The sequence below is a fragment of the Notolepis coatsorum genome (assembly GCF_963971535.1).
Source record: "Notolepis coatsorum genome assembly, chromosome: 19".
Taxonomy (NCBI): Eukaryota; Metazoa; Chordata; class Actinopteri; order Aulopiformes; family Paralepididae; genus Notolepis; species Notolepis coatsorum.
Genome location: NC_140183.1, coordinates 65,252,227 through 65,268,260, shown reverse-complemented (window position 1 = coordinate 65,268,260; position 16,034 = coordinate 65,252,227). Strand labels below are relative to the sequence as shown.

General features: G+C 41.9%; 2 protein-coding genes across 2 annotated transcripts in view; one reads left to right on the top strand and one right to left on the bottom strand.

Moving 5' to 3' along the window:
- tex10 (testis expressed 10) overlaps window positions 1-6,527 on the top strand; it is a 109,300-nt gene extending 102,773 nt beyond the window's left edge. Inside the window, exon 16 of the mRNA XM_084336987.1 lies at window positions 5,533-6,527. Within this exon, the coding sequence (XP_084193113.1) occupies window positions 5,533-5,652 (120 nt within the window). The 3' untranslated portion in view covers window positions 5,653-6,527. The remainder of the gene's footprint in view (window positions 1-5,532) is intronic.
- Window positions 6,528-6,583: 56 nt separating this feature from the next.
- The window catches only part of invs (inversin), an 81,842-nt gene continuing 72,391 nt past the window's right edge, over window positions 6,584-16,034 (bottom strand). The window contains exons 12-13 of the mRNA XM_084336988.1: window positions 10,503-10,589; window positions 6,584-7,611 (exon numbers count right to left, since the gene is read on the bottom strand). Of these exons, the coding sequence (XP_084193114.1) occupies window positions 7,496-7,611; window positions 10,503-10,589 (203 nt within the window). The 3' untranslated portion in view covers window positions 6,584-7,495. The remainder of the gene's footprint in view (window positions 7,612-10,502; window positions 10,590-16,034) is intronic.

Sequence of the window (16,034 nt, the reverse complement as noted above, 5' to 3'; positions counted from 1 at the left end):
CTAACTGCTGCAACACATCATACAGGAGCTAACGGTAACCTGCTGCAACACGTCATACAGGAGCTAACTGCTGCAACACATCATACAGGAGCTAACTGCTGCAACACGTCATACAGGAGCTAACTGCTGCAACACGTCATACAGGAGCTAACTGCTGCAACACGTCATACAGGAGCTAACTGCTGCAACACATCATACAGGAGCTAACTGCTGCAACACGTCATACAGGAGCTAACTGCTGCAACACATCATACAGGAGCTAACTGCTGCAACACATCATACAGGAGCTAACTGCTGCAACACATCATACAGGAGCTAACTGCTGCAACACATCATACAGGAGCTAACTGCTGCAACACATCATACAGGAGCTAACTGCTGCAACACGTCATACAGGAGCTAACTGCTGCAACACATCATACAGGAGCTAACTGCTGCAACACGTCATACAGGAGCTAACTGCTGCAACACATCATACAGGAGCTAACTGCTGCAACACGTCATACAGGAGCTAACTGCTGCAACACATCATACAGGAGCTAACGGTAACCTGCAGTCTGAATGTAGCCATTATAGTCTGGCTGGGCGATGTGGAGAAACATAAATATCACAATATTCTTCAGGTCTCGAAAATCACATTTGATAATCCATCATAGTGTAAATGGAAGTGAATGGTAAATAGACTGCATTCCTACGGCACTTTTATCCAAAGCACGTTGCAACTTATCACATTCACACACAGACAGCAGAGACAACCCTGCAAGGTGCCAACCTGCTGACCGGGAGGCGTTTATTCGAAGCCCAAACAACTCGTGCTTCCGCGTTCCAGTTTTGCGCTCTGATTGGCCACTAGGGATGGGTACCTTTCACATTTGAACCGATACCGGTACCTGTGAATCGATACCGGTACCCAACGGTACCTTTTTTCGGTACTTTAGTCTCAAGAATTTTTTTTTTTTTTTTCAGTCGTAAAAAAATAAATAAATCCAAACTTCAAATAACTACAATTTCGACAGTTTTCGGCTTGTCATTGCTCCGACTGCTTTGTTGTTGAATCAAGTCAAATCCTAGGTAAGCATATATTGTGCGTGTGAACGTTGACATGAAAAGAAAAAAGTAAAAAAAAAAAATATTGATACTCTGTAGTACCGACGTGTTTCGGTTCGGTACCTCAAAAGTACCGAATTCGGTACCTATCCCTATTGGCCACTGACCTACGCTATTACACCCCCCTTATCTACGCCAGTTATCTACGCCACGAATAGATGCTACAGGGCAGCGTGGGGCTCTGAGAGTCACAGGGCAGGTAGTGGCAGGAAGCAGAGAGCCTTGCTACTACTAGCCGCGGATCTAGTCTCTGTTTCACCTAACACTATTGCTCCGTGATCATAGCCATTCATCTCTAAAGCTAACCACCATTTGTAAAAGCCACAACCACGTTACCATATTTGTAATAATGTAAATCATTGTGTCGTTGTACATATTGTGTATATAACGTTAATAGCTAAGTTAGCTAACGTAGCTTAGCTTGGTAGCCAGCATTCTTGAAACTCCTAACAATGCCTGATTTAAAATGGTTCTCTCCTCTTTGTATACCTTTGTCCTCACAAGTATTCTTCCAGGGAACTTATAGACACGACAATAGTAGTAGTTATAAGGTGTTTGAGCTTGTAACGTTAACGTTAGTTAGCTCATAGCTATCGTGGTAGCCCGTTTCATGACTGATGCACCGAGTGGGGCTGCGTCTATTCGAATCCCAACCGGTTCATGCTTATCAACATCGAATCCCAACCGGTTCATGCTTATCAACATGCCGTGACGTGTAGCTTGCTAGCCGGCATGAATGGCCGATTTTAAAATGGTTCTCTCCTCTTTGTATACCTTTGTCCTCACAAGTATTCTGCCAGGGAACTTATGGACACGACAATGAGAATGCTGGCTACCAAGCTAAGATAAGCTGGCTACCAAGCTAAGATAAGCCATGTTAGCTAACTTAGCTACTAACGTTATATACACAATATGTACAACGACACAAATCACGGAGCAATAGTGTTAGGTGAAACAGAGACTAGCTCCGCGGCTATGGCGTAGATAAGGGGGGCGTAATAGCGTAGGTCAGTGGCCAATCAGAGTGCAAAACTCGAACGCGAAAGGCGTCTATTCGAAGCCCAAACAACTTGTGCTTCCGCGTTCGAGTTTTGCGCTCTGATTGGCCACTGACCTACAGTATTATGCCCCCCTTATCTACGCCAGTTCTGCACGCCCAACTCTACTAACAGCCTGCTCGCTAGTTCTGCCTCTACTAACAGCCTGCATTATCCAATTAATATCAATCCTCTATATTAACGTGATTCCATCAACACAACATAAATGTTCAAAACACGACAAGACCGTTTGCATCACTTCCCACAACACTGATAGCGGGGTGTGGACCGTCCCGCGAGCCCCAGACCACCGTCCCGCGAGCCCCAGACCACCACCTCTGGGGCTCGCGGGACGGTGGTCTGGGGCTCGCGGGACGGTCCACACCCCGCTATCAGTGTTCTTCTTCCCCGCCAATGAAGTATTCACCCAAAGACCCAATACCGACCGTGGCAACAACTACCGCACTACCGGTAGAATAAGTGCCGAGAACCGTGGGAAGTGATGCAAACGGTCTAGTCGTGTTTTGAACATTTATGTTGTGTTGATGGAATCACGTTAATATAGAGGATTGATATTAATTGGATAATGCAGGCTGTTAGTAGAGGCAGAACTAGCGAGCCGTTAATATAGAGAGATACGTTATTTCGATTGATATGAATTGGATAATGCAGGCTGTTAGTAGAGGCAGGACTAGCGAGCAGAGTTGGGCGTGCAGAACTGGCGTAGATAAGGGGGGCGTAATACCGTAGGTCAGTGGCCAATCAGAGCGCAAAACTCAAACGCGGAAGCAGGAGTTGTTTGGGCTTTGGATGCGCTGCCAAGAGGAGCTGGAATCGAACAACTGCTCTCCCTCTTTACCTTTCACCCTTCATTCAGACAACAACATTGTGTCACAATTCACAATATTAAAAAACAATAACACAATAACACAGATGGAGGTTAAATGGTATTTACACTTTAGCAAACAGCTCTATTTCTAGTTTATTTACTAAGCCAGTCAGTGTATTTGTGTGTTTCAGAAGTACTGTGTATTTGTGTTCCACAGATACTGTCTATTTATCTATATTTATTATTATAATCTGTGTATTTGTGTGTTCCAGAGGTAGTGTATGTATCTATATTTATTATTATAATCTGTGTATTTGTGTGTTCCAGATATACTGTGCATTTATCTATATTTATTATTATAATTTGTGTTCCAGATATACTGTGTATTTATCTATATTTATTATTTTAATCTGTATTGTGTTCCAGAGATTCTATGTATTTATCTATATTTATTATAATATGTGTATGTATTATTATTATATGTATGTATGTATGTGTGTTTTCCAGAGGTACTGTGTATTTATCTATATGTATTATTGTGTTCCAGAGGTACTGTGTACTTATCTATATGTATTATTGTGTTCCAGAGGTACTGTGTATTTATCTATATGTATTATTGTGTTCCAGAGGTACTGTGTACTTATCTATGTATTGTTGTGTTCCAGAGGTACTGTGTACTTATCTATATGTATTATTGTGTTCTAGAGGTACTGTGTATTTATCTCTGTATTATTGTGTTCTAGAGGTACTGTGTATTTATCTCTATGTATTATTGTGTTCCAGAGGTACTGTGTATTTATCTATATGTATTATTGTGTTCCAGAGGTACTGTGTATTTATCTATATGTATTATTGTGTTCCAGAGGTACTGTGTACTTATCTATATGTATTATTGTGTTCCAGAGGTACTGTGTACTTATCTATATGTATTATTGTGTTCCAGAGGTACTGTGTACTTATCTATATGTATTATTGTGTATTTATCTATATGTATTGTTGTGTTCCAGAGGTACTGTGTATTTATCTATATGTATTATTGTGTTCCAGAGGTACTGTGTATTTATCTATATGTATTATTGTGTTCCAGAGGTACTGTGTATTTATCTATATGTATTGTTGTGTTCCAGAGGTACTGTGTACTTATCTATATGTATTATTGTGTTCCAGAGGTACTGTGTACTTATCTATATGTATTATTGTGTTCTAGAGGTACTGTGTATTTATCTATATGTATTATTGTTTTCCAGAGGTACTGTGTATTTATCTATATGTATTATTGTGTTCCAGAGGTACTGTGTATTTATCTCTATGTATTGTTGTGTTCCAGAGGTACTGTGTATTTATCTCTATGTATTGTTGTGTTCCAGAGGTACTGTGTACTTATCTATATGTATTATTGTGTTCCAGAGGTACTGTGTACTTATCTATATGTATTATTGTGTTCCAGAGGTACTGTGTACTTATCTATATGTATTATTGTGTATTTATCTATATGTATTATTGTGTTCCAGAGGTACTGTGTACTTATCTATATGTATTATTGTGTTCCAGAGGTACTGTGTATTTATCTATATGTATTGTTGTGTTCCAGAGGTACTGTGTATTTATCTATATGTATTATTGTGTTCCAGAGGTACTGTGTATTTATCTATATGTATTGTTGTGTTCCAGAGGTACTGTGTACTTATCTATATGTATTATTGTGTTCCAGAGGTACTGTGTACTTATCTATAAGTATTATTGTGTATTTATCTATATGTATTGTTGTGTTCCAGAGGTACTGTGTATTTATCTATATGTATTATTGTGTTCCAGAGGTACTGTGTATTTATCTATATGTATTATTGTGTTCCAGAGGTACTGTGTATTTATCTATATGTATTGTTGTGTTCCAGATGTACTGTGTACTTATCTATATGTATTATTGTGTTCCAGAGGTACTGTGTACTTATCTATATGTATTATTGTGTTCTAGAGGTACTGTGTATTTATCTATATGTATTATTGTTTTCCAGAGGTACTGTGTATTTATCTATATGTATTATTGTGTTCCAGAGGTACTGTGTATTTATCTCTATGTATTGTTGTATTCCAGAGGTACTGTGTATTTATCTCTATGTATTGTTGTGTTCCAGAGGTACTGTGTACTTATCTATATGTATTATTGTGTTCCAGAGGTACTGTGTACTTATCTATATGTATTATTGTGTTCCAGAGGTACTGTGTACTTATCTATATGTATTATTGTGTATTTATCTATATGTATTATTGTGTTCCAGAGGTACTGTGTACTTATCTATATGTATTATTGTGTTCCAGAGGTACTGTGTATTTATCTATATGTATTGTTGTGTTCCAGAGGTACTGTGTATTTATCTATATGTATTATTGTGTTCCAGAGGTACTGTGTATTTATCTATATGTATTGTTGTGTTCCAGAGGTACTGTGTATTTATCTATATGTATTATTGTGTTCCAGAGGTACTGTGTACTTATCTATATGTATTATTGTGTTCCAGAGGTACTGTGTATTTATCTATATGTATTATTGTGTTCCAGAGGTACTGTCGTGGTGAGACCAGGGAGCAGTGGTTGACAGACCTGCTGTACTGCTACAGCGTCACCATGGCCCACACCGCCGGTCACCGTGGCAACCTGGGGCTCCGGGACATATACTGACCACACCCACCTGACCCACCAGCACCCGGTGCCTCTGCAGCTCACTGTCCCACCTGACCCACCAGCACCCGGTGCCTCTGCAGCTCACTGTCCCACCTGACCCACCAGCACCTGGTGCCTCTGCAGCTCACTGTCCCACCTGGTGCCTCTGCAGCTCACTGTCCCACCTGACCCACCAGCACCTGGTGCCTCTGCAGCTCACTGTCCCACCTGGTGCCTCTGCAGCTCACTGTCCCACCTGACCCACCAGCACCTGGTGCCTCTGCAGCTCACTGTCCCACCTGGTGCCTCTGCAGCTCACTGTCCCACCTGACCCACCAGCACCTGGTGCCTCTGCAGCTCACTGTCCCACCTGGTGCCTCTGCAGCTCACTGTCCCACCTGACCCACCAGCACCTGGTGCCTCTGCAGCTCACTGTCCCACCTGGTGTCTGTCGCCTCACTAAGTGGCCAAGCAGCAACATACAAAAAAGCTATATCTTCAAAAATGTATCAGACAAATCTGTTTTAGGTTAGGGTGGAGCGTGAGGTCTCTACTGAGGTCAGTCAGCGTTAATGTGAGGAGCAGGTTCTACAAACGACCCATGAAGTGGAAAAAGTACGTCAAGTTCCGACGATGACCCGACAGAACGAAGTGGTGGAGCTGAAACAACTTGTGTACATTATAGACGACACGTTCTGAGAGACGTCTTCTTCTCTATTAAAGTGTTTGATGGGTAAAGACCAGGTCTTTATTTTTTTTAATATGACTCTCTCTAAGCCTGGTCACTGTCGGTCTTTCTTTCGTCTTAAACCGCAGTGTTGCTCACGCTGTCGCACCGCTTGGTAGTTTGTTGACTTGTGTTTCAGTAACTATTAATAAAGACAAAATCAAAAGACGGCTGCCTTTTTAGTTTTGTTTTAAAGGAATTTATTATTTCTTTCAGCATTCTTTATCAAATCTAAACAACTGAGGTATACAGGTGCATCTCAATAAATTAGAATATCGAGGAAAAAAGTGAAAATCATATAGATTCATTACACACAGAGTGAAATATTTCAAGCCTTTATTTCTTTCAATTTAGATGATTATGGCTTACAGCTAATGAAAACCCAAAATTCTGTATGAGAAAATTTGGATATTACATAAGACCAATAAAGAGATATATATATATATATTACAGAAATGTCGGCCTACTGAAAAATATATGCATGCAATACTTGGTCTGGGCTCCTTTTGCACGAATCAATGCGGCGTGGCGTGGAGGCAACCAATATATTTCCTCAATATTCAAATTTATCGAGATGCACCTGTATATTCACAATTATTACACAATAACAAATGAAGACACGTCTGTGCAAAAGGGAATGCAAGTAGTAACTATGTATAAAAACGGCATGCTTCAGAAATGTAACATCTTCCAATTGAGAATGAAGGCACTGAAGGAGCGGGCTGGTCTGTAGAGAGTCGGTGTGTGTGTGTGTGTGTGTGTGGCAGCAGGTGGGCTCGCTGTATGACCTGTTGTTGATAGACTGCCTCATTCTCCACGAACGGCAAGAAAGGTTATCTAAGTGTGTGGGGCGGGGCTGGAGTGTTTCTCCGAGTGCGTGTGTGTGTTCCTCCTACAATGGATGAAAGGTTATCTTTTAAACACACACTATTCCTGTAGCCTTAACCCAGCCCAGTGAGGTCATGACTGATGTCATATGGCTTATTTCAGGAGAAATTGGCACTCGACTCCGGTGCTGAACAATGTATCCAATACTCGTATGGAGGCAACAGTCGGCAGCCAGCCGGGGGACATCAGAGTATATGAAGTGTAGGCGTGCACGTGTGTGTGTGTGTAGGTGTGCACGTGGGGGCCTCAGTGCTTCCCTCTGCCTCTGGTCCCCTGCCCGGCGCTCTGGGGTCTCAGGTGGTAGGAATACTGCTTGGCTTGACTCACCGTCTCACACAGGTGCACGCACTCCACGCCGCTCACTGCAACGAAAACACACCACCTTGGATACTCTTCAAGTTCTTTATTTGTCAAATACACAACAATACAGGGGCATTGCAGGTAATGACATTCTTGTGTTTGGAGCTCAGACTCAACAGTGCACAATTAAGAAACATCAATGAATACAAGAATGGTAACTAAGTAGTAGTACTAAGATAAAATGAGGTAAAATCAAATAAATTAAAAATAATGTATTGTCTTGCGTATAGTGAATGTGCATGGTGTGTTTGTGTGTGTGTTCACATATTTTAAAGGTGCTGTAAGTAGTGTTTTTGTTGTTAAAATAAGTCGGCTACATGTTAAAATAATAGCTCTACATTCCGACAGCCGTCTGATATAGTGTCTGGTCAGTAACACGGGTCTCCCAGTCCCTCCTGCTCTGCAGTAAACGGATATATTTTCTGGTATCTTGTACTCACTTTATCCAGTCAGGAGAGAGAACTCCACACTGAAGAAAAAATTTTATCTCTTAAAATAAGAAATACTGTAAAAACTAGTTTTAAGTAAATATGTGCTTTAAACAAGTAAATGTGGAACATTTATTTACACTACTGTTGCCATGTCTGTAGGGAATAAAATGGTGTATTTATATAGCGCTTTTATCCAAAGCACTTTGCAATTTATTAATCACATTTTACCTATTCACTCACACATTCACACACCGACAGCACATCAGAAGCAATTGGGGGTTAAGTGTCTTGCTCAAGGACACTTCAGGAGGAGCGGGAATCAAACCGGGAACCTCTGGATTGCCAGACGACTGCTCTACCTCCTGAGCCACTGTTGCCCCCCAATCAGGGAGGGGGGGATCTGACGATGATTGAAGTGCAGCAGTGGGTAACCTTTGCTGGGTTCAAGTGATGTCAAGTATTTAACCCAAAAAAATGGAAAGTGAACGGGCGACCAAGTTGAATAAATTAAGTAAAAAAAGTCTGAGAAAACGTTATTACCCCAGTGGTCGAGTTGTGATGTTTTGTTCTTTGACCGGTGCCGATGTTGGCTATTTAAAGGAGCACTTTATCAATTACACTCCCCGTGATGCCTTGGATTCATGAAGACTTGTCTCCATGGAGAAACATACAATCCAAAAAAACTGTAGAAATACTTGATGAATTGAAGTTAATGAAGATTTAGTTTAACAACAGCATGACTATATCGAAATATACGTTTACAAACTGTTGATAGATTTAGTTCATTGATGATGCCTGGTAATATCTGATATCTGTGCTTAGGCTGCACACTGCTCTCTGTGTCTCTCTCCCCCTGCATGTGGCGTGACCTGATGACCTCTGGCTAGAGGTTCCTTCTACACAGGGCCCCGTGCACACACATGCAAAATCATGTAGCAGAACATGCAAAATCCTAGTTCCCTTGGCACTCTCTCTCTCTGGCACATCAGAGCACTCAAAGATAATTGATAGGTTTTTCAGTTATACATGCAAAATCATGTCCCTCCCTTTCAGCACACACACACACACACACACACAAGCACACACCACACAAACACCCATACATACACACACAGAGACATACACACACACCCCCCTCCCCTTTCTCAGGAGTGTATAAAGTGACATGTAATATGGACATTCTGCCTCTTTTGTCTACTGGTGATGTGCCCGCGCGGGGTGACTGACTGTCTTCTTCTCTAATGAATAAAAGCTCCGTTTGAGAAATACTCTGTCTCCGCTTCGTCTTTCGGCCGACTGGTCCACAACTAAATCAATTAAGAACTCACGACCAGGGATAGGCTAATCCCTAACACTGTCACAACTTGTGCAGGATAATCGAGTTTAATTTATGCATTTTCGCTGAAACCTTGCCAACAAAAACATTTCCGGTTCAACACTGCCTTCAAATGGAACTTGTGAGGTTGCGGTCTCAACTTCCAAGTGGTTTGAAGTCGTGAGGACAATGATGAAAAAAAAATGTAAATCTTTTTTTTTCTTTTTACTTTTTTTTTACACACACATCCACAACCCACTCAAAATGGCCCCGCGACCCACTTTTGGGTCGCGACCCACCAGTTGAGAAACACTGGCCTAAAGCCATAGTCTGTGTTTCAACGTATGTACTTGAATTGAACAGGTTGAATGGGATATAGATCAGGGGAAGACACTCTGAGAAAATACGGCGAGTCCGGGAGTCGAACTCGTGTACCCCAGATCCGTGACGCGCACGGTTGTCCCCGACGCCGAAATGGCGCCGAGATACGCGGTGAGCTACTGGAGCTCCCCACGTATGTACTTTGTTACTGGTGCAACCTTTTGTCCAACACTAACTAGCAGGTCGGGTGAAAAGCGTCTCAAGATTTCAAACTCAAGCGGTTCCAGTTCCTGAGGATGTAGCATTTTTGTGACCGACAAACCAGTCAACCGCTGCAATGCCACGTTGTTGAAGAACTATTCATTTGTACTTATTACGTTAATTTTAGAGAAATTGAGGTGTGCCTCTCAAACATAAAAAGTCGCCACCAATGCTGTACACAGTGGTGGAAAGTAACTATGTATTTTTTACTAGAGTACTCTGTACCTAAGTATATTTTTGAGCTACTTGTACTTTATGTGTGTATTTAAATTTTAGGGAACTTTATACTTTTACTCCACTACATTTCAAGGAATATATTTTAAAGTGTGTATTAAAGACTGTTGGGAACTAGGCTACACTAGCACACCTACTTCCAGTGAATGACGCTAAGCTAGGCTAACGGGGCGGCTGTTCCCTAAGCCTAATGCATGCACAGAGAAGAAAATGGTATGTATCTGCTTGTCTAACTCCAGGGTAGATGGCAAATAAGCTAATTTCCCAAAAATTTGGCATGTTCCTTTAAGATATGTGTGTGTGTGTGTATTGATGTGCGTACAGTACTTACGCTGACTGTGTGTGCGTAGTGATAAGTCGAGGAGTAACTGAGACTGAGAGCCCTGAAGAGAGCGCCCCCGCCTGGACATAGAGCCTCCTACAAGACAGTAGAATAAAACACATGTGATCAACTCATTGCTCTGATACAGCATCAAGGTCATAGAGGTAAATATATACATCAGATGGTGTAGTGGTTGACGCTGCGCTCACGTTGATTGCATATTGTTTTCATTGTTGAAAAGTACATGCAGAGTCTTAACCCAAGGATCCCGTACATCAAACAGAAACAGGTCAGCAGTGGTTATTGTCATTTAGATTTGGGTTATTATCCCTGTGATGGAAACTCAACATAAACTACTGCAATCGTAAAATCGATTCTGGTCATTATACAACACTTCCTGCTTCTGCTATGCAAGCTGCTTTCTTACTGTCGCTCTGTGTTTTTCTGCCTATCGCTACTGTAATGATTTATTATAGCCCTTAGGCTTTCAACTCTAAATACTCTGTACGTTAACTCCCAGTTCCTATGGTACTTCTCCAGAACTGTGAATTTATTTATTCAGTCGAAAGGACGTGTAGCAAGATCTCTCCGTGGGAGGACCAGCGAGATGAAGAAGTCTCCGTCTTTTCAGCTAAACACAAAGGACTATGTCGAGCACTGAAGGCGAGGATATTCATGAAAGGCGAGAATATTTCATAAAGACCCCAGCTGAAAGACAACAAGGCCCACCATCACCAGCTAAGTACCTAGCTTAGCTTCAGTTTAGCCTAACCTGAAGAGACAGGAAATAAGGGAAGATGCCGGGACTCGGCTCTCCCACAGAATGTACTAGTTGCCTGAGGATGGGTATGAGGATTGTAGAGCTGGAGGCTCGGGTTTCTACCCTGTACCAAATTCAACAGGATGAGCGACTCCTTGACTCTATTTTTGAAGCTACTACAAATATAGCCACCGATACCATGACTGAGAACGACCCCTGGCCTAGGCTAGTAACTACAGAACATCACCACCCAAAAGAGAGTCCTTGGCACAAGCTAGGAGCTAAACCAAAGCAGTGGACCACCGTCAAGGCTAAAAAGAGAAATAAACTAACCAGGAACACGACTATTACCTCACCCCCAGCACCGCCAGGAAATAGTTTCAACCTACTCTCGGAACCACACATATCAACACCCAAAGCAAACAGACTGCATATTGATTGGAGATTCCACAACAAGGTATGTGGAAATGGCAAACACAGAAAATCTATGTCTCGACAACACATCTGTGAAAGAGCTGTCCAAAATACTTCATCAGACCTGGCATAACAAAAAATTTCATTCACTCTGGATCGTTTGACATCCTGCAAAGGAAAACGGGCACAGAGACATTGAAAGAGGATTTCAAAGAGGACAAGAAGCCTTTAGTCGACTCCTAAATTTTAATTCATGGTTAGAGTCTGCCTGTCTTATACACAGACTGAAATTCATTGACAATTTCAATGTTTTCTGGAATAATCCAGAACGCTTTCAAAGAAATGGCTTCTTCCCAAATCGCTTAGGATCGAAGCTTCTTGCCGCAAACATGCGTCATGCCTTAGTGACCTCCAAGGACATCAAACTCATACCAGCACGAGAGATAATCACGAAGGACACACTCTCACCACGAGGTGCAGCAGCAGCACAAGGCGTCCTGCCCCCCATATCACACAAGGCCATCTCGTCTGATCAAATGTCCCCGAAAGAGCTAATCAAATCAACCCATCATACACTAGAGTACAGTATAGTATAGCACAAGCACCATGCCATCTCTCAAAACATACCGGTAATCTTAACCAGCCAATGGCATGGTAAAAGCCATGCACAATCAATGCGTACACCTGCTATTAACCTCAAGGCTATCAAGGTCAAACCAAAGCAGATCTCCTCTCAAGAAGTCCAACAAATAAAATTAGCCCTCCTAAATGTCAGATCACTGAACAATAAAAAAAAAATTGTAAATGATCTGATTAAAGAAAATAACTTAGACTGCATCTGCTTAGTGGAGACATGGCTCAATAATGACACAGCTACATCAATAATGATAGAGGCTTGCCCACCAGACTATAGTTCTCATCAAATACAGAGAAAAAACAGAAGAGGAGGGGGGGTTGCAGCAATTTTCTCCTCAAAGCTCTTGTTTAGAATCACAGAACTAGGTGAGTTCATGTCGATGGAATACGTATCTTGCCATTGAACTCAAAACAGAATCAACCATTATCGTCACAATATACCGCCCGCCTAGACACTCACCAATATTTATACAGGAACTCTCTGAACTGATTTCACTATGTGTTACCGGTAGGGATGCTCGATATTGGCTTTTTTACAGATACCGATATACCGATATTGTCCAACTCTTCCGATACCGATATCAACCGATACCGATATATGCAGGGTTTCCCCCCCCCCCAAAAAAACGGAATAATTTCAGGTAATTAACATTACATATCTCTTGTCGTGGAATTAACACAACATTATGCATACTTTTGACAATAAAAAAATCTGAATGTGTTCTTACTTGCTTGCCTGGGTAAATAAAGGTTAAATAAATGTAAAAAAATATATATATTATTATTATTATTTTAATTTATTTTACCGATACCGATAATTTCCGATATCACATTTTAATGCCAATATCGGCCGATAATATCGGTAGGCTAGTTACCGGATACAATAAGGTGATCCTAAATGGAGACTTGAACATCCATTTTAATAAGAAAACAGACTCCAAAACTATAGAGCTCAGAAATCTGCTGGATAGCTTTGATCTAACACAGCATATAACAAATGCAACTCACAGGCTTGGAAATTAGTCATAACAACAACTGGGCTAAGCATAAAAAAATTCTCAATAACTGAATTACCTCTCTCCGACCATCACTGTATACCCTTTCTAAAACAAAAAAAGAAATAACAGTTCAAAAGAGGCTCCTAAACGACAAAACTGAATCAAAGTTCATTAATCTTATCAGACTACATGAACCACACAATCATGACAGCTCTTTAAATTAAATGGTAGAAAATCTCCCCAGTCGCCCCACTAAAAACGAAAAAGAAGAAAACCAGAGCCTCGCCCTGGTTGAACTATAATGCGGTCAACAAAGAAAAAAGGAAATGTCGTGCAGTGGAGCGAAAATGGAGAAAAACTAAAACCACCATCTGCTGTGATCAGGGCCGGACTGGGGAAATAATTCATACCGGGAGATATAGCGCGAAATATAGCCCCAGTCAGGCCACTTTTTAAGCGGGGGGTCTGGGGGTCCCCCACCAGGAAATGTTTTGTTACAAAGACTTCATTTCCTGCATTCTGGTGAATTTTAGTGCATGTGAATCACAAACTAGTGAGCCAACAATTGCTTAGTACAATGTACTGTTATGGACCTCAAATAAAACTGTTGTGGCACTAGCAATGCTACTCTCTCCACCTTCAAAAAGAAAAAAGCAAGAGCACAACATATTTTTCTATTTACTATTATAATACAGTTAACCACTCTCTCCTGTAAGGGCCTTTCTTTTTCTTTGTTTTATCCCTCTCTCCTCCACCCTTTCTCTTTCTTCCACTGTCCATCTTGACATCAACGTTAATTGACTTTCGCTCTACTGTATCTCTCCCGAGTCCCTCACTACCTGGCTCATTGCCTGGCTGTTATTCTGCATCTGAGTGCCATCTGCCATTCTATTCGCCGCCTCTGCTGTCAATCAGTTGTATCGCCTGGTCCCGCCTCCACCAATCACAAGCGGCAGCACGGCTCCATTGTGTGTGTGATCCGCCGGCCCGTGAGAGAGAGTCAGATAGTTCTCCAACTCTGTGGCAGACAGTGAAATCCTGGTTGTTCCCCACCCATCTAGGTTATCTAACTATCGCGCCGCGCCGCCGCCACAACTAGAAACAATCGCCTGGCAAAAAAAAATAATAATAATAATAATTAAAAAAAGTGTTTTTTTTCTTTTTTTTATATATATATATATATTTTTTAATCTGTGCAGGCCAGGCCACCGGGAAAACTCCCGGTGCTCCCGATGGCCAGTCCGGGCCTGGCTGTGATATATACAAAAATGCTTTAACTGCTTATAACAAAACCATCCGCTTAGCAAGGAAAGACTACTTCTCTAAAATCATTAGTCAGACTCATTACAGAAAACGCTGGAAACTCCAGAATCCTTTTTTCCACTATTAATCTACTACTAAACACTGCCCCTACACCTCCTCAGTCATCAACGGTTAAGTGTGAAGAACTTGCACTATTCTTTAACAACTAAATAACCTTGATCAGGGCCAGCATTACTCATGATGGAAATAAAGCTGATTACAGCAAACTGCGCAATGTAACCATGAGAAGATTCACATGCATCACATTAGATGTACTCTCCAAAACTGTTGCAGAATGTAACTCCTCCACCTCAGACATTGACCCTATACCTCGTCAGCTTGTCGTCAGCTTGTGACTGCAACTTGATCCTGTTTGCGGACGACTCAGCCCTGCTGGTCTCTGACAAGAACAAGTTACAGGTTGAAAAAGCCCTCAGCTCGGAACTAGGCAAAATCTGCATATGGCTCGCTGACAACAAACTATCATTACACATGGGCAAAACAGAGTCCATTCTCTTCGGTTCAAATAACAAACTCAGCAAGACCGACGGCTTCTCGGTTACAGTGGGTGACAATATTGTCACAAGGAAAGATGAAATTACCTACCTGGGTTCCATCCTAGAGGCTAATCTTTCCTGTGACAAAATGGCATCCAATGTAATAAAAAAAGTCAACCAACGAACGCGATTCTTGTACCGGATCTCCTCTCTGGTAAACAAGAATACCCTGAAGACTCTAGCAGGAGCACTCATTCAAGGGTACTACGACTATGCTTGCACCTCATGGTACCAAAGCACCTCAAAGGCACTAAAAAACAAATTACAAACATCTCAAAACAAGCTAGTCAGACTACTGCTTGACCTGACTCCTAGAACCCACCTCACCCCTGCCCACTTTGACAACCTAGGATGGCTTAGAGTAGACGACAGAGTACAGCAACTTGCAATGGGCCTGGTCTACAAGATACACTACGCGACCAAGGTACCCATGTACATGTCAAAATACTTCCCAAAGGTCAGTGAATACCACGATCACAACACCAGAGGGAGCTCCACAAATCATGTAAAACCCAGATTCGGCTCAAACAAGGGACTAAACACGTTTCGCAATTATGCCACATCAATGTGGAACGCTCTACCCACAGCTGTAAAGGAATGTGAATCACTACCCACTTTCAAAAACACTCTCAAAAAACACCTACGTGAGACTGCAATTCGAAACTGGCCCCTACAAATGTCCTAACCTAGTTGTACAGTAAATGACCAAGTAAGGCTTTGTCAGTATTCCAATGTACAGTGTAAAATGTGTGTGTGTGTCCTACCCAACCCCCCCCCCCCCCCCCCCACCTCCAATGTACAGCCCTCACCCACCCACCCCACCCAACCCCACCCACCCAACCACCAATGTACAGCCCTCACCCACCCACCCCAC